The sequence below is a fragment of the Monodon monoceros genome, unplaced genomic scaffold, assembly GCF_005190385.1.
Source record: "Monodon monoceros isolate NGI ecotype Baffin Bay Population unplaced genomic scaffold, NGI_Narwhal_1 Super_Scaffold_12, whole genome shotgun sequence".
NCBI lineage: Eukaryota > Metazoa > Chordata > Mammalia > Artiodactyla > Monodontidae > Monodon > Monodon monoceros.
The window spans coordinates 114,527,721-114,546,300 of NW_021703768.1; the positions used below are offsets into that span (position 1 = coordinate 114,527,721).

An 18,580-nucleotide genomic window follows, 5' to 3' on the forward strand; every position below is an offset into this window, starting at 1 on the left:
ACGGGGACGGGGAAGGGTAAGCTGGGATGAAGTGAGAGAGTGACATGGACTTATATATACTACCAAATGTAAAATAGATAGCTAGTGGGAAGCAGCCCCATAGCACAGGGAGATCAGCTCGGGGCTTTGTGACCACCTAGAGGGGTGGGATAGGGAGGGTGGGAGGGAGACGAAAGAGGGAAGAGAGATGAGGATATATGTATATGTATAACTGATTCACTTTGTTATAAAGCAGAAACCAACACACCATTGTAAAGCAATTATACTCCAATAAAGATGTTAAAAAAAAAAAGAAAAAAGCAAGCCTATTGGGGGGCTGTGTGTGTGTGTGTGTGTGTGTGTGTGTGTGTTCTTGCTTTACGTATTTCTGCAGGACTGAAGGCAGATGTAGCCTGAATTCAAAGGCTCCTTCTGTCATCTGTAAAATCCTAAGCCCACTGAATGCTGGGAATGGGTGGGGAGTAAGGGACAAAGGCTTTAACAACCCTGAAGAGGAGGGGAGAGACTCCCCCTGGGCTGGAGAAAGAGAAAGACACACTCTCAGAAGGAACGGTGGCCTAGTGGTCTTGAGGCAGCAGAACCCCACACCAGTACTATCGGCCTGGCAAAGACACCCACGCCCCACGGAGCATGGAAGCAGACAACCCCCAGCCCCGCCAACCTCAAGGAACCTCCAAGGATTATCGTAGGGAGGATGTCAGTGGCAACCAGAAGACTAAAGGTACAGCCCCTGTCTTCTTAGCTAGAAGCTTCCTGGATCCTGAGGTCACCCCAGGAGGAGGAAGGGCCACCATAATCACCAGGAAGGGATTTTCTGTTCATCTGCTCAGATGAGGACTCAGAGTCAAATAAAGTTGATTCAAAGGAAACTAAGATATTAACTCTCTTTGCAAATATGTGTTTGAGAACTGAGATTCATACCACAGCAAGAGTTCTTACACCACGTACCATATAAGACACAGATACAAACACCTGCTCCCCCTCTCTCCCTTGTCCCCCAGTCAGAGATCAGGTACCCCAGATCTGCTGGCTGGAGAGGACCTCACAGCCTGCGGCTTACCTGGGGAGCAGGTGCTTACGGCTGACACACAGGGCAGTCTGGTAGTCCTGGGTCACACACACCTTGTGAGGGCTGCATTTCACCTTTAGGCAGGGGTCTTTGGATGGGTCCAGAGCTGAGGCAAAAAGAACATGAAAAGAGGAGTTAGGACCTCCAGGGAAATCTAATTTCTATTTCTACTCAAGTATACAAGAGGGAAATAAATAGACCACGTGTTTGCACCCTGCACTGTTTACTTAGGCTGGCGGGGATTGGAATGAAAACCCACACCGGGGGCGAATTCTGTGTCTATTCCACGTGGTTTTCTTCAACGTCACGAGAGTGATTCTTTTGTGCTTTGGGGAGTTTCCGTATCTTCATCTTGGCCAGGAATTACTTTTAAAAATCCTTTAGAACCTTGTGTGTTCAGAGGACCAAAAGCCACATTTCCCTCTTTGGTTATTTGTCTGCTATTGCTTTTTATGACTTTGTGCCCAATTTTACTTATTTCCTACAATAGAAAGTCCCAGAGGACGGAGTTTTTTGGCTTCAGCTGCATCAACACGGACTGTGAGCACAAAGAAGCCATTTTAAGTTTTGTGAAGAACTTCAGGATGAACAAGACAGTTTTGAGCCACACAAACTTATGACATAAACGGGTGGGGGGAAAGGCTGACACATAAATATTTATTGTGCAAAGGAGAATTAGATAAGGGCCATGACAGGCATATAAAATGATAACAGAGGTTGAGAGAAAAAGAGAGATCAATTTCTGGGGCAAGGATTAATGAGGCATTAATATGTGAATTGGATCTTAAGGGATGGGCAGGATTTTAGAAAGCAAAGCTAGAAAAGGCAATCTAGGCAGGGCGGCCAGCACACTCCAAGGTAGACAGGCGTGGCTGGGCAATCCTAAGATATTTAGTCTGACTAGAAAGTGGGCTTTGTGGGTGGAAATAATGAGGGCGGGGGTTGATTCGACCAAGTCACTGGAGAAGGGTCTCCAAAGCCAGCAGATCATACCCTGCAGCATTTCCTAGAACAGGCAGGGCAGCGGGCCCCTGGCTAAGCAACACTCCACAGGTTGAGGTGTACACGCTCATCAGGGCAGACAAGAGGCCACAGGAAATCCTCTGCAAAACAAAAACAACGGTGCCATCTCCCAGCTCTGCGTCCTAGAGCCGATCAGGTGGTCAATCTGTCATAACTGCTCTCCACAGCCAGGCGAGGTCATGCTCCCCACGCAAATGTTCAGTTAAACAAATCGGCGTCCCAAGCAGGGACAGCAAAACTGCTACAAGAAATGGGAGGACTCCCATCAAACCCTGGGCCCCTCAGCAACCATGATCCCCCTGCACTTAGAGGAAGTCAGGATTCCTGTCATACCGCCCAGGCCCAGAATCGCAATGCCATTTTCTTCCCACAGCTGCTGGGAATTCCTCAAGGGACCTGAACACACTACACCCGAAGGTATTTCTTTCTGGGGCTTGAACCGCTCAGGGCGGCTCCCTCCACTGAAGCAGCTTCAGCCTCCGCAAACAGAAACCAGGGTGTATTCTCAGGCCGGTCAGGTGAGCAACGAGACCCAGGCCATGGTCCCAGGGGAGTCACCTGGCAGAGCTTACTCCCCAGAGGACGTGCCCGGCTGCCTGGTGCTTAGCAGCAGGAGACGGGCTGCAAGAGAGAGAGGCTAAAGCCCCAGGGACAGGGTGCTCACTCCAAGCTCCTAAGCTAAGGGCTTCGCCTCTGGAAAGTGAGTAGCTGGGGGCCTGTGTCTGCCCTCAGAGCCCTCCGAGGCTGGGCCTTCCAGAAGCTTGCAGCAGGAACTTCCTGGTCCCAGGTGGAGCTCTCTTGCCTCCTGAGACGTCCTCACGAGAAGCCAGGAGGCTGGTGCGTCTCAGGCCAGTGGCCTTCTCCTTGTGCTTTGCCCTCCACCTTCACCCCAGGGCAGCAGTCCAGCCAGCTGTGACTTGCTTTCCAGGACTCAAGCAGCACCGAGCTAACAATGAATGGCCATGAGATGGCTGCTGAGGAAGACCATGCTGGCCCTTCACTGCCCCTTCTCACACTTCTGGCCACCACAGGATGAAGACATCCCTGGCAGCCCGGGCCACAGGTACCAAGTGAGGCATTTCCTGACAGGTGTCAAGCGCTGTAGAACGCTTGGGATTTTCGCTGGAGTGGATCTCAGAGATGGCAAACACCAGGCTGGCCTAGGGTCTCAAAATCTGCAGGACCATATGACAAGATTTGTTGCCAAATTTGAGCTTCTTCTTGCTTTTGCAGCCAACTTCACAGACATGCAATGTCCACACTGGGATCCAGATGGCCTCAAGGGGCAGTGCAATCTCAAGGAGAGTAAGTCAGCTGAGCACAGCAGGGAGGAGCCCAGTGATCAAGGTGAATTCTGCCTTCACTGCTTCCTGACCTTCTATACCTCAATTTTCTCTTCTGTGAAATGGGATAATAGCAGTCCCTACTATCACTTTTGGTTATCAAGAGGATGAAATGAATTCATCATTGTAAGTGCTGAGAACAGACCTGAAACACGTGAAGCACCTCACAGGTGTTTGTTATTTGTTGTGTGCCTGGATTTTGTTCGCAGAGTGAACAGTAAGCCTCAAAAATAACCAGAACAATAGCTCACACGCATCCAGTGCTTTTGACATGCAGGCAGTGAACGAAGCCCTCTAACTGGATTACCGCACTTAATTCTCGCAAACACCCGAGGCGGCGGCTGCCATTCCTGTGCCCGTTGTACAAAGAAGATGAGAGGGGCGGACGGTATGTGACATCTGGTCGGTTGACTCCAGAACCCAAACTCCTCACCACGATACACCAGCGGCATGAAAATCACCTAGAGTCTCCTTTAAAAGGTGGATGTGGGGTCCCACCTTACACCAAGTATTGAGCCCAGATGTGCCATGCTCCTGAGAGGCCTTCAGGGCAGGCTGAGACTTAAGGAGTAAAAGTAAAGGGAAGCCAGGGGGTCTGGCTGGCTGGGCCACACAGGATGCCCCGATGCACCATACACGGCCCCAGTGCCCCCCGGAAGGTGGGGATGCCAACCCTGGGCAGTTGTGCCCTCTGCCCACCCCCTCTAAAGTGCAGCAACCCCCCAAAGGAGTCACCTGACCAGTGGCTGTCAATTTTTTTTCTGCAACCTTGCTACATCTGTCACCCTACCATTAGGCTAATACTATAGATCACCCTCCTCCAATTCTTAAGGCTAACGTTTCTTAAAAAAACAAAAAAAAAAAACTCCAACCAGAAATACTAATAAATAAAAATCATCAGCTATTTAACTTCATACACATACTTACTTAACAATTTGCATAAAGAAATCAAGTCTGCTAAAAATTAATTACCAGGGTCTGAATACTTCCAACGTGCATGGTAATTATTTAGAGTAAATGAACTTCACAGCACAACAAAACAGTAACAAATCAAGCTGTCAGCGTTTACTTAATCACCAGGACGCATCTTGTTTTTGAAAAACAGCAGTACTGGAATTGAAAGGGGATGAGGATGGTAAAGGAGCGTGCCACTTCCATGTAAATGCTGCCTCTCAAATACACTTCTCCCAGCAGCCCCGAGGCTCGCGGTGACTGAAAGGCACCCACACCTGTACTGGGCAGGGCTGCGCGGCTCCACTTTCTAGAGGAAATGATAGGAGATCAGAATAATAAGTGGCATTTGAGAGGCCCTTTAATAAGGTGCAGGGAAATTGTGCAGGTGAGGAGGTAGGGAGAGAGGGCTGAGAGTTCATGATAACCTTTACCAGGGGTAGAAGCTTCCTCGTCAAGGTGCTAATGATTTCTGGAAACTGCGCTCCAAGTTCCTCTCTTCCCCAGCGCATGCTTGATGATAGGATGCATCACTCCCCACAAGATGCCGAAGCCCTGCGTCCCCTCTACCTCTTCTACCATAATACCTGCAGGACTCATGTGGACTCAAACAAGAGACTAGGGCTTCCCTGGTGGTGCAGTGGTTGAGAGTCCGCCTGCCGATGCAGGGGACACGGGTTCGTGTCCCGGTCCGGGGGGATCCCACATGCCGTGGAGCGGCTGGGCCCGTGAGCCATGGCCGCTGAGCCTGCGCGTCCGGAGCTTGTGCTCCGCAATGGGAGAGGCCACAACAGTGAGAGGCCCGCGTACAAAAAAAAAAAAAAAGAAGAGACTATGCCTAACACAGAGCAGATACCCACGGGAGGTTAATTTCATCTTTCCCGCCCACATACAAAAACCAATCAAGTGTCAACTAGCATAGGATACATGTCCAATTAATTTTTTCAATAATTTTTACAAAAACTTTTTTCAAAGGGAAAAAGAAAACAAGAATGAATTAATTTAAACAGAAATTTGTCAAGCTGAAAAACATCAAATTCAAAAGCCAGTTAATTACAATCTTCATGTAAGCTTTTTTTGAAAGTAGTTTTATTTTTTAAGCTCACTGCTTGGTCTCAATTAAGGCACTGATATTTTAATTATCGTAATTGTTTCTGAACTTGTTTTTCAGTATGAGTTAATTTTTAATTAGCTACGTTGATTTGAAAATTCTGAATCAAGACTTTTTGCTGTCTTTGGGCACATCCTACAAGCTCACTGTCAAACAGTCATAATACCTGGAACAGCAGAGCAGGGTACCACCTCAGAGATGCTAAGATGAGAGAATGTTCCATTTTGTGGGCTGACCGAAGGGTCCCTGAGAGTCACCTGGGCGTGTGACATATGCTTGGGTTTATTCCATTAATATTTGCAGAGCATCAGTTCTGTGCAGGCCCATTTTTTCAGGCTGGAGGCTGGCACTTCTAGAGTGAACGAGATGTCATTCCTGCCCTCCAGAAGCTCACAGCTCAACAGAGGAGACACGCAATATGAGGGTAAGTTCTGTATGTTATGGGAGATGGGGGAGGTACCTCATCCAGCCTTTCAGTGGGTTAGGTGAGACTTCCTGGACAGACTGCTATCTATGGAAAAGTGGGTTTAACCCAGGTAATAGGATGAGGAAGAACATTCTGGGTAAAAAGAAGCTCCCATTCTAGATGTAAGAGAAATTGTGGCAAGTCTGGGGAATGGCAACATTTCATCAGGCCGGCAGCAGGCTGCAGCAGGGGTGGTGTGAGACACGACTACAGAGAGAGACTACAGAGAGTGGCAGCATCATCATGGGGGGCCTTGAAACCACAATGAGGACTCTGGGGAGGGGGGGCCGTGGCCACCAACTTCCACAGTGACGTCAAATATGGCACACCCTCCCATGCTGAAGTTGGTGGAGAGGGGGTAGGAAGAGAGAACCCTTTATACACATTTTACATGGAAACTGGTCCTTTGATAAGAACAGACAAACTCTACACCACTCGTACCCTCCAAATGAGAGGGGGTGTCGAGTGGAGGGCCCAGTAGTCAACTCTTCGTGCCCCCTTTCCTCCTTTGAGGAACCTCCATGACCCCTTTTCCTGGGGATATTAAGCTACCTGGTGAGACCAAGGAGCAAAGATTTAATCCAAAAACACCATGTGAACTTGTGGTCCACTCCTGTGACTTGTGGAAACTTCCTCTGACAAAAGGTCACTCAATTTTCAAAGAGTTGACAAATTAATGACTGTTTGTTGTCTCCTTCTTCCTTTTAACGTTGCTCTCTGCCCGAATCGTGCTCATGTGAGGTTCATCTGAAGAGCGAAAACGCTCCCAGTGATTCATTAGGAGTGACTTAATGGAAGACTGACAAAGAAATTACTCCAAACTGCTAAAACCTTGTCAAGCTAAGATCCCAAACATTTATGACGGTTCGTCTGTCCCCATGGTAACCCGTGCATGCATCTTGCTTCCCCCCACCCCCTCCAGAGGGGCTTGTTTACTAGCTGATGACAGAGCCTCACAGAGCACAAACCAGAAGATTCCACCCAAAGGATTCTGCTGGAACCATAGAAGAATGGCAGCTTGGAAATCTTCCATCACTGATCTCAGCTTTCAAATCAAGGGGTTGGCCATGTTCTCTGAGGCCAAACAAAGGGGCCTATTGGCCATGCGTCTAAATAGGACAGATAGGTGAGTGATATAGAAGGCTGAATGTGTGTGTCCAAGGACTGGGAGATGGGAGTGGGTGGGGACATAGGACAGACAAGGACAAAGGGATAAAAAGATGCATCTGACCAAAAATACCCTCCTGGGAAGAGACCTTTTCTTCCCCCTTCAAACCAAGGGTCTGAAGACTCATTTCTTTCTGTTAAAACTAAAAGCATCCTCTCTCTTATATTTGTGTGTGTGTGTGTGCGCGCGCACGTGTGTGTGTGTGTGTTTGCAAGGGGTGGTATAAACTATGAAGAGCCCTTTTGGAGGGCAGTTTTTCAACCATGTCCTTAAATGATAATAACCATTAAGCATAGGTAAATAGGTATTTATTATATCGTTCCCTCAACTTTTTTATATATATGAAAATTTTAATAATAAATGGAAAGAATGGAAAAAAGAAACATCCTATGACCTAGCAGGTGAATGTGTTAAGCAAAAACATGTATCTTAATGATCTACAATAAGGGGAAATTATAAACAACTTGAGGGTCCATCTATATCCATCTGCTCAGACTGCCACAAAATACCAGAGATTGAGTGGCTTGAATAACAGAAACCTATCTTCTCACAGTTCTGGAGGCTGGAAGGCTGAGATCAGGGTGCCAATATGGTCAATTTCTGGTGAGTGCTCTCTTCCTGGCTTGCAGACGATCACCTTCTGTGTCTTCACATGGGTTTCTCTAGGTATACTCAGAGTGACTAAGCTCTCTGACACCTCTTCTTATAATGATACCTATCCTACTGTATCAGGGTCCCACCCTTAAGACCTCATTTAACCTTAATTACTTCCTTAAAGGCTCCATCTCCAGAAACAGCCATAGTGAGGATTATGGCTTCAACACAAGCATTCATTCCATCACACCATCTACAGGGAAATGGTTACCTTAACTACAAGACGTCCATTTATGAGATACTGTCCACCTACTATAAAGGAAGAAGTAGGTTTATATGTATTAACATAGGTAGATGTTCATGGTGCATTAAGTGAAAAAGGAAGGTAAAGATGAGAAAACTGATTTGAAAAAGATAAGTAACTTTCTGACAATACACGGCTAATAAATGGCAAAGCCAGTACTCAAAACCAGGTCTGTCTACATCAAAGGAGATGTCCTTTCCCTTTCCTATCGTGCTTCCCTTGAAAAGAAGCACCAGCCCCAACCTCCACCCATTCACACAGAGGACATCCTCCTGAATGTCCCCTATCTCCTGGGGCCATCCCTGCAACAAGCTGTGAATCAATTCAGATGCCCTATGGCTGCGGGCCACCACCACTGCAGCCTGTCACTGAGTAGTCTAGAAACATTACCCACAAAAGGCAGAGTCTCCTGCTTCCTGGAGAATCTCTACAGCAGGGAGACAATGACAAGTCACGACCATCGCTGGAGGCAAGAGCAAGTGTCCAGCCTTGTGAGAGTATGGCACTTCTGCCTCTGAGATGTAAGAGTTAAGGATGCCCTACGCTGGGCTAGAAGTAATAGCAGCGGCAGGGAAGAGCTTTAATCCCCTGCTCATGTGCAAAGTGAGACATTATAAGCAACCACCGATAAGTCCCACATGGCTAATTTACACATCCTGATCATTAGAAACGAACGTGTTCAGAGGGGTCTACTAGGACAGCTGTGACAGTAGGCGCCATAATATCACAGGCCACAAAATGTTATTAGCCTGGCCAGTCAATGCTCTTTCTCAAAGCTCTCATCCCACACCTTCTCCCGTTCCCCCAGCTGCTCTGGGATGTTGAAAGCAAGGACGCTCGCTCTGCGTTTTCACCAAGAAACTGATTTCCCTTCAAAAGTGGGATGGAGGAGAGGAAGAAAAAGGAGAGGAGAGGAGAAGAATTAAGTGGAAAAAAGGGAAGAAAAGAGCATTTTATTACATAAAGCATCACCTCGTCAGGGGGCTGACAGAGACAGTAACATCCACCGACCTGTAAAATAATGCACTATTATTCTAATTCACCATTGAGGTAACTGATATACAGATCAGTTTAATATGAATTTACTAATAAGGAAATTGCCACAGAGATGTTAAGTAACTTGTCTGTGGTCACACAGCTGCTAAGTCTGGATTTCAATCTAGGTGAGTCTCACACCAGAGATGATACTTGGAGCCACTACACCACTCAGAGAAACAGCTTATGATGGGGGTAAAAGTCACGACTCCAGTGCCAAGCAGCAGCATATGGAACCCCTCTGTCCACCTCCCCCAAGAATCATGTCACCCATAGGATCCCCAAGAGAACTTCTCACTGTGAAGAAAACATTGTACCAACTGAAGTCAAAGCCAACTGCTTGGATGTATAAATAAACTTATATGATTTTTATAATGAATACAAAAGTCAACGTTTCTTTCCAAGGCAATGCTGATGTCCAGTGAACTTAACACTCTCTCTCTCTGACATAAGAAACAACATGGAACAAGTGAACCTCGTCGTTCCTTCTGTGAGTGGGTTTTGTGAAGCATCTATATGGTCCATGTCACTGGGGAAACGCAGGATGGCTGGCGGTGACATGGGACAGGACCAGGCAGCATGATCAATGGGACCTGAGAGTAGTCAAAACTCTCAGTAGAGGGACAAGACACCATGCACAGAGAAGTCTTAATGTTCTCATCCATCAAAATGGCCAGAATTTATTAAAATGTTGTAATAGTTGAAGCGCTTGGGTTCTATTTCATTGTAATTGACAGAAATTATTCATAAGACATTTATGAACAAAGGAGACTGAATTACTTAAGACCAGTTCCATAACCTAAGAAAATAAGAGGATACAAAAAGCACAATAAAAATCAAATATTTCCAGGAAAAAGGCATACTTAAAAGAGTGCTATAGCTCATAAAGTCTATCTTTTGTACCTGCTCCTCACTTCAATGCAATTAAAATTCCCGTAAAACACATAGCTTTCCTCAGAGAACTAACTCCTTTGGTGCTAATGAGCATGATTCTGCCATTATTCTGCAGCCGTCGTAAGAATGTGGAGATTCAGAAACTCCACTGATTTCCAAAAAAATAAAAATTAGTGCACCTAGAAGATTGTCCAAGGGTTTGGATCAGAGAGGTGTGGGTTTGAGAGGAGAGACACAGCTGGCTACTTCCTGCTGATGTGATCTTGACGGGTCACTCACCTCTTTAGGATTCAGTTGCAGACCAACAAATCTACCTCACTGGGGTGTCATGAGGATCTGACAAGATATCACAGAAAGGTGCTGAGCACAGGGCCTGGAATATGGTGTATGTTTTCATCCTCGCCACCAGCTCTTCAGATAAAGAAAGGGGATGTACACCAAGGGCAAGTGACCCCAGGTATTTCAGAGACTCAAGATCCTGGAGCTATGATGCTGTTCAGCCTTTCCAATCCCAAATACTAGACTCATCTCCACAGGAAAAAACATTAAAATTTCTTTTTGAACATCAAGCTCAGGGCCCAGTTTACCCAGAACACTTCTGCTGATCAACCAGATCTTCACCACTGCTGAAGCCAGAGTATGACAACTAAGGCATTCATATATCTCTAGTAGGGCTGTGCTCCGCTTTGTCTCATCTCAGAGATTGTAAGGTCTAGAAATGAAGAATAAAAACCTTTCCTTCCCCTAAATTATGTCCACCAAGAGTACAACCTACATGGTCATACTCTTTTTTTTTTTTTTCTCTCTTTTTCAAGAGAAGGTCTTTGGGCTTTGAAAAGTTTCTACTGGAGAGTCAAGGAGTTTGAGTCTTAAGGTATCCTAAGGGCCTACATTCAAGAGCCACTGGTAAAAGGCTAGAAAAAGAGGGAATAATTAAGGGAAGAGAATCTGGCAGACACTGTTGATCCCAGCAGCCAAGGGCTTGAGTCCAGGAAGGTTGGTAACATGTGGTAGGCTGGGGATAAATGGGCAGCAAGGTTCATCCAGGCAGGTTTGGTGGACAAAGGTGGTGCTTTCCAATCCTCAGCCAGAGGATGTCCACCTACCTGGCCTGTTTCTGCCTTGCCGTAGAGAGGCTGGCAGGAACAGGTGTTAACTGAAACCAGAACAGTAAAGTCTGCAGGGAAAGCCTGCCTCAGCTTGGAGATCAAGATGCTCAAGTGACCTCTCAGAGCCTTGCGTAGTGTGGCATCATTCTGAGGGGCAGAACCTCGGTGCAGAGCTCTAGTTAAGTAACATGGTGTTCACTCACTGGACACCCCCGACAAGTCTAAAAATCAGTGGAAGGTGGGGAAACAGGCAGTCACACACCATATGTATCTATCACAGCCTGGTCTCCTTTCCCTGTTTTCCACAATCTAATCTAGTCCTTGCTTCTCAGACTGTGGTGGGCCAAGGAGGATGCACATTCACGGTGACTCTGCCTGCAACATCTATGTTACCAGATGGTAGATAATTTTAAACATTTTTTATTATTAAGTCAGTCACTGGTCTACTATGGAATAAGATGCAAAATTCACATAAACTTGGATCAAACAGGATTCAAAAATGTATGGGCTCACAGTGGATTCTGCCCCCTAAACCTCAGAGTAGGTATTTGCTCTCACTTGCCCTTAGGGGTGTTTTAGTAGAAAAGTTTGAGAAGTGTTTAAAGGGTTTACCGAGTTTAAAGGGTCCTAGGATGAAGCAGAGAGCTCTCCAGGGTAGTGACATCTAAGATGAAAAATCAGTAGCAGTATAAGTACATACAAAGAACCTTCATAAGCAAATTGTTCATTCTTGCAAAGACCAGAAAGCAGCTCCAGGTAAAGCTGGTCTATCCCATGCCCCCTAGAACAGACCCCCTCCTCGCCCAATGCCATCTGTCCCAGGGCTCTATCACAGTCCCACTGGTGAAAGGCCCCAAGGTTTTTTTAGAGAGCTAAACCTGCAAAATCCAAAGCTTTTTTGAGAGCTTTCAAATGTGTCAAGCGTTGGGTGAGGTTTATAAACGAGCTACAAAGCATTTGCGGCTCTCCAGGTATAACTATGAAAATTAAAGCTGTTATTACTTTCATCCTTCCCACTGTTTTCAGAAACTCTTGGCTCCAGATTTCAAAAGGGGTAATCGGAGACTATTCATTTCTAAATCCTTTCTTTCTCCAATTAGGGCAGATTCATTTCTGCTTTCTTGGGATGGTTCCCAAGGTTATTAAATTCCAGTCCTTAACTGTTAACATTGAAGCAATCGTGACAGAGTTAGCGCTGATTGGAGCTGAGGTTTCTTGGAGCACCTTCTAAGCCATTAGAAACCCCCTCAAGCTGAGAGGAGAATGCTTGCATCTCCCACCGTAGGTTTCAGTGAGTGCCGTATCATTTAAATCTTGTGTATTCTTGGTCCTCTGGTTTTTGTGTCCCACGACGTTCAATCATTTCGAAATACAATTTTCCACATGCATCCAAATAAGCTGAGCAATTCACAGTTCCAACCTCGCTCACAACTGTCTCTCTTTCCTGCCTGTCTCTTCACAAATGTGCCACTCAAGGGCCAATTCCCCACCCCCACTTGCATCACTAAGCTAAGGCTGGTAGTGCTAATATAAAATATAAATCAGGTCTAAACTGCACATGGAAGACAGATGCAATAATAAATTATGGGCAACTACCTATGAGGTTTCCTTAAGACAAATGTGGATTAAACACAAGGAGTAAAATCTTTCATTTTCATTCTTTAGCAATAAATACTGGGTCCCCAGCAGGTAAGACAGAGTAGGGAGACAATCATCTTTAGATACTATAATGGCTGCAAAGTTTTTTGGGTTTTTTTTTTCCCCCACTAAAGGAGGGGAATTGATGTTCTTGTTTTTGTTAAAGTTATGGATTCTAAATTTTTAAAAATATTCTTTTAAGAAAGAGCTTCAGGACTCTCTCTTCCACAGTCTGGCCTCAAACTTCCTTTCCAAAATTTAGTTCCCATTCCCTGCCCATTCTCTCCTCTTCCTCCAATATTTACCCTGCCCTCAGTTACAGTAGACAACTCATAAGCCCTCAAACACCTGTTGTTCTTTCATGCCTCTGAAGTCTAGACTGCAACATCCGATACAAAGAGCCCTTCCATTCTTACAATTACCTTATAAGGCCAGTATTTTCTCCACCTGATGAGAAAAAAATATCAGAACTTGCCTAAGGTCATGCAACTAGTAAGTGGCAAAGCTGGGATGTGACTCTTAAGTCTGTCAAAAATCTAGTAGAAGCCTCAGGAGACCACAGACAATATCTTTCCTCCTCACTCCTGCTTGCCCCTCACCTCCACACAGTCTGGAATATCATGGGGATACTAACGGTTGTTGAATGAGCGCATGAATGGCCCCCAGCCCATGGACTTAATCACTCCTTTGTCTTACTCTGTGAGGCCAGGGCCAAGTCTGGCTCATCATTTCTGAACTCCAAGTCCCCTGACATTATGTCTGCTCCAAGGGATATATTCAGTTAAGGCTGAATAAACTGTCTGTGCCAGGAGTATCTTTCCATAAATCTTTTATTTCTAGGTCACAAAGATTCAGAGCTAGAGGTGTCCCTGGAGCATCTGCCTCTAGACAAACATGATTGTATTTAGCACAGGAAAGACTTTAGCCCATCAATTCTGCAAACATTTATGAAACTCATTTTACATGCCAAGTACCGTCCTAAGCACTGGGCATTTGGAGATGGGCAAGACAAAAGAAGCCCTTGCTCTTAAGGAACTGACATTCTCAAAGAGGAATAACAAGAAAGAGAAAGAAGGAAGGAAGGGAAGAAGGGAAAAAGGAAGGGAGGGAGGGAGGGTACGTTAGATAGTACTGAAAGCTAAGCAGCTCATTTTGAAAGAGTGAGGCAAAAGAGAGCTCCTGAGTAGCTCCGATGGATTAAGGAGTCAGGGAACTTGGGTCCATCTTCATGACCACCAAGACATGGCAGGCCAGGGACTGTGCTTCAGTGCAGGGCTCTTGATTGGCTGTTGCTCACGTTGTTGAAGCTAAAGGTGAACAGACTGCAGAGAACCCAAATCTCAGGCTTCCTGGACACGTCTTCGCTCATACAAGCAAATCGCCAATACGTGTGTTATGGATGATACGGTGAGGTCAAAGGAGCATGAACTATGGGCTCCAGAAAGATCCCGTTACACATACGAGTTCAGCTCCTTGGGTGCTGTGCGACCCTGGGCAAGTTATGCAGCCTCTCTGAGCTGTAAAGGGGAGGGGTAACATCCCCCTCACATGGTGCTTAGGAGGGCCGCAGGAGGCAACTATCGAAAGCTTAACATTACTCTCAGCAAGTAATCAACACATGTTAGTTTCACCTCTTTCCCACAGGATTCCTCTTCAACATTCCTTACAGTGGCACCAGCCCAAACTGGACCCATTTTCCTCTCTAGATTTCTCTACTGGGTCATCTTTAAGCCAAGTGCAGCCTTGAAGTCATCGTGCCTCTATTCTCCACTTCCCAGGGGACCTCCAGAGAGCCACCTCCACTGTCATCCTGGTCTTGCTCTCTGCAGCAGCTCCCGCCTGTGACTGTCTCCCCAGCCCACACCCCTCATCCCCCCTCCCCCCTCGCCACCCGCTGCGTCAGAAACCTGCTCGCTCCACTCAGCATCCATCACCAACCAGGCAGCCAACGTGGGGAAGGTCACTGGAAGGTTTCCCCCCGCCCCCGCTCCTCTCAGTGAGGTCAAGCTGGAAACGCATACGTGGCACTCCGGAAATACACGGAACAGAGTGAAACGAGAAGACAAATGATGAAAAGAAAGAGATTCCCTTTGTCCTGAACACTGCTTCCCTAAGCAAATGTGTAACAGAGATTTTCTGGCACCAGATCCCAGTGGCTGGGGCTAAATCAGCCATCAGGCCTTTTGTGATCCTGAAAAAGCTAATGAGAAGATGTGTTTCTCTGTAATCCAAACCGTATCCATTTCATGCCCAATTGTTTTTTAAAATGGGCAACAAATCTCTCTGGTGTGTTCCTTCCTCCGACAAACAAAAACTCTGTCTGTTCTCTTTGTGGGCCCTGTCCAACCAAAGGGCCACAGGCCCTGATGCCAATTCAAAGTCGCTGTCACAAAGGCAGCCCCACTGGGCCATCTCACTCCCTCCTAATGAGTTACCCTCACTGGAAGCCAAGCCCAAATCCCAGATTTTGAACTCAGACTGATGACGCAGCCCAGTGATTTTTAACTCATTTCAAAATTGCAAGCTGACAACATTTCAGACTGAATTCTCTCCTGTGTCAGGCAATGGCATTAAACAAGATGGAGTATGACAAAGCTTCAACATATACAGGAGAAATTCCCAGAACCACAGAATAAGGGACCTCAGGAGTACCTTCAGGGGGAAGCAGAAGTGCCTTTGCGTCCTGAGAAGTGGGGAGGGACGGTGGTAGGATGACCACCAAGTCTTGCTGCAGAAACGAAGCAACACGTTGGACATGGTCTGAGGTACCCCACTGGCATCCGCTACTATACGTTTCCCAGGTCAGAAGTACTGCCTCAACCCATCCCTTCCCCCACCAAGAGCTTCCATATTCATCTCTTAGGGGATAATTCCTTATGGGAACACCTCTCCTTAGCAACCTCTTCCCTATGCGTTCAAGAAGAAATCAATAGGAGAACACAGTTTACTCTAAAGGAGTTTGATATCTAATGATTCACCTACTGATTAAGCACAGACCCTCACTGAGTCCTACTATGTGCCAGCCATCATTCCAGGTGCTGAACAAGAGACAGCCTCTCCCCATGCTTGTGGCACTGCCAGGCCCCTGAGTGATGCCAGGTACCTGCCACATCTGATCTCACAGAATCCCCACAGCAACTCCATGAGACAGGTGGTACCATCATGCTAGTTTTACAGCTAAGGTAACAGAGGACCTTGTAGAGAAAGGATGCAGAACTTGCTCAGGCATCTAGGGCCAGAAGAGACAGAGCAAGAAATCAGACAGAAGTGGATCCAGAGCCACCTTGCTCCAGAGGCTCCAGAGAGCAGGTCCACATCCCACCGGTGTGCTTTGACCAGCCCAGACAGTGCTTTTAAAGTTTGAATACGTTGTTAGCAGTAACGAATTAGAGGATAACGTAGAGAACTCCAGCACACATTTCTGTGTTACTTTTTAGTAGGAGAGCTGGCCACTTGGGCTTGCATTCCCACGTGGCTGCCTGCTCCACCGTATCTTCTGTGCCCCCTTTACACTCGCTTTCACCTCGGTCCCTTCCTTTCCCCTTCTCTCCTACAGGACTCGCCCGGCTGGTCCTGAAGCCACTAGTGTTTGCATCACCCATGGCTTCATAAGAACATGCCTCGGGCTTCCCTGGTGGCACAATTACTGAGTCTGCGCGTCTGGAGCCTGTGCTCCGCAACAGCAGAGGCCGCGATAGTGAGAGGCCCGCGCACCGCGATGAAGAGTGGCTCCCGCTCACCGCGACGAGAGAAAGCCCTCGCACAGAAACGAAGACCCAACGTGGCCATAAATAAATAAATAAATAAGAACATGCCTTTTCTTTACAAAATGAACCACAGCACGATGCAAATTCTATACTTCCCTCTCTTAGCAAAGGTTCCCAAGACAATCAGGATGAAGTGTTCCTGAAGGGTTCGTCTTCTTTAGTTGGAAAGCACGTCATCATTTGCCAAAACAACATGATAATTTTTTTTTTTTTTTTTAGCTTTAACAGACTAATTTTTCTTCCTTTGAATTTTCGCATCTGTGTAATTAATTTAGCAATCCTGCGTCCTGCAGACTTCTTCCCTCCTAACAAGCTTTACTCTGCTCTTTCTTCTTAGAGTCTTGACCGTGCTGAACAACACTCTTAGTGCTGTCAGGTCCCAGAGGTGACTCTCTGGCAGGGGAGCAACCAAGGGGCCTCATCCCCCCAATATTTTCCTTGAGGTGGGGCATTCACCATCGATGTATCCCCAAGTGGCAGACAAGGACATCTTCTACGCGGCTTCCCACCCTGTATAGGTTTCTGCTATTCGCGTGGCCTGCAATTAACATCCTCTCCACATCACAACCCACAGAAATCCCATTCCCTGGGCACTAATGTCTGGAATGATATGACCAAACAGAAATTCCTTTGGACGAAAGGTTATTAACCAGGGGTCTGTGGACAGGCTTCAGGGGGCCTAAAACCTGCACCCCAAATTTTATGGACATTTTTGTGATGCAAGGGACCCAGCGTGGATGTTTACCTTGAGTCCTTCAATCCCCCCCCTTCCTAGCAGCATCCTGTTTTCCTTTACACAGAATCACCTCTCCCCATTGAGTACGGGCTAGGTGGGACAGTGGTTCAAATTGCCTCCTTCCCACTAAAAAGACAGGAGTGATGGGTGCCATCTGATCCTTCCTCCCCCTGCCCTGGTTCATTCAATCCCAGTGACCTTCCTATGACTCGGCAAGGTGAAGGGGGGCCCCAGGGCAGAGGGGACATTGGGGATCATTAGTCTGTGGTTCCCACTGCCCGACCCTCTGGTGCTGCTTTAGTCCTCTCCAATTTCTAAACCAGGGTTTTCCCACCCGGCCTCTCGCAGCCTCTGTGAGTCTTAGATATTCTTCTCGAGATATCTGAGCCAGGCTGTGCTCCTACCATCCAGAGAACCCTTAAGCAATACAGATTCATGGTCTGTAGAGAACCATCACAGGCCCTGTGGTTAGAAACCACAGTTTCAGGGTGTTGAGCAGTCCTTGTTAGTAGAAATGCAGCCATATCTGGAAAGTTAATGCACTGAACCATCACTGCTGTGAAGGTGCAGAGTAATTGGGGTGAGCAGACCCTTCTCAACATTATAGCTCTCAGAAGCTGCTCCCTGGAGATGAAAAATACTGTGCGTATCATGGGAATGTGGGTGGTGAGATTTCCGCAGAACACTCCCATGAAGGTCAGCAGGGGAGGGGTTGCTGGCTGTGCCTTAGAAGGGCAGGAGTCCTTGGGGGCACTGTGACGAGGGAGGGTCCTTTAAGAGAGGATAGGCTGGGCTGTGAGAAGACCCCCAGGGCAAACCCCATTCTCCACGGGGTGGGCCTGTGATGACCGGGTCAGGGTACCGGTGACCCGTATACCCAGGATCTCGTTCAGAGAAGGCGAACCATCAACTTGTCAGGTGGTTTTTCAGGCTTCACAGGGGAGAGGTGGCTGCACCGACTCCCAGATTCACAGGCACGGTTCCAGTCATGTGCCTCTTAGTCCTAAGTCGAAAGTTTCAGGCCAGAATCAGGTCCAGCTGAAATAAGGTGTCCACCTTGACCCAGTCACCTACAGCCTGGGATGAGGGGTCTGTTATCAGAAAGCAAGCATGGCTACCAGAAGCCCACCCATGGGAATTTCTCTTCTTCTTTTTGGATGGAGACACAATATTCCTAGAGAATGGGTAATTCTGAGTTGGGAAGATACCTCAAAGGATATCAGCCTCAGGAAGCACTTGAGGCAAGAAAAGACGTGCCTTTTAAAATGGGCTCACCTCTGTCTTGAATAGTCTAAGCCACTGTAACACACTAGAGTTGACCCTTGACATCAAGGGTACGTTGTCTCACCAGTCACCACAGAGAGCTCATTAG

General features: G+C 47.0%; 1 protein-coding gene across 2 annotated transcripts in view; it reads right to left on the bottom strand.

Annotated features, from left to right (window-relative positions):
• Positions 1-18,580, bottom strand: part of SPOCK1 (SPARC (osteonectin), cwcv and kazal like domains proteoglycan 1) — a 550,294-nt gene that overhangs the window by 168,487 nt on the left and 363,227 nt on the right. For both annotated transcript variants that reach the window (XM_029217594.1, XM_029217593.1), the window contains one exon: positions 1,061-1,175. In XM_029217594.1, the coding sequence (XP_029073427.1) occupies positions 1,061-1,175 (115 nt within the window). The remainder of the gene's footprint in view (positions 1-1,060; positions 1,176-18,580) is intronic.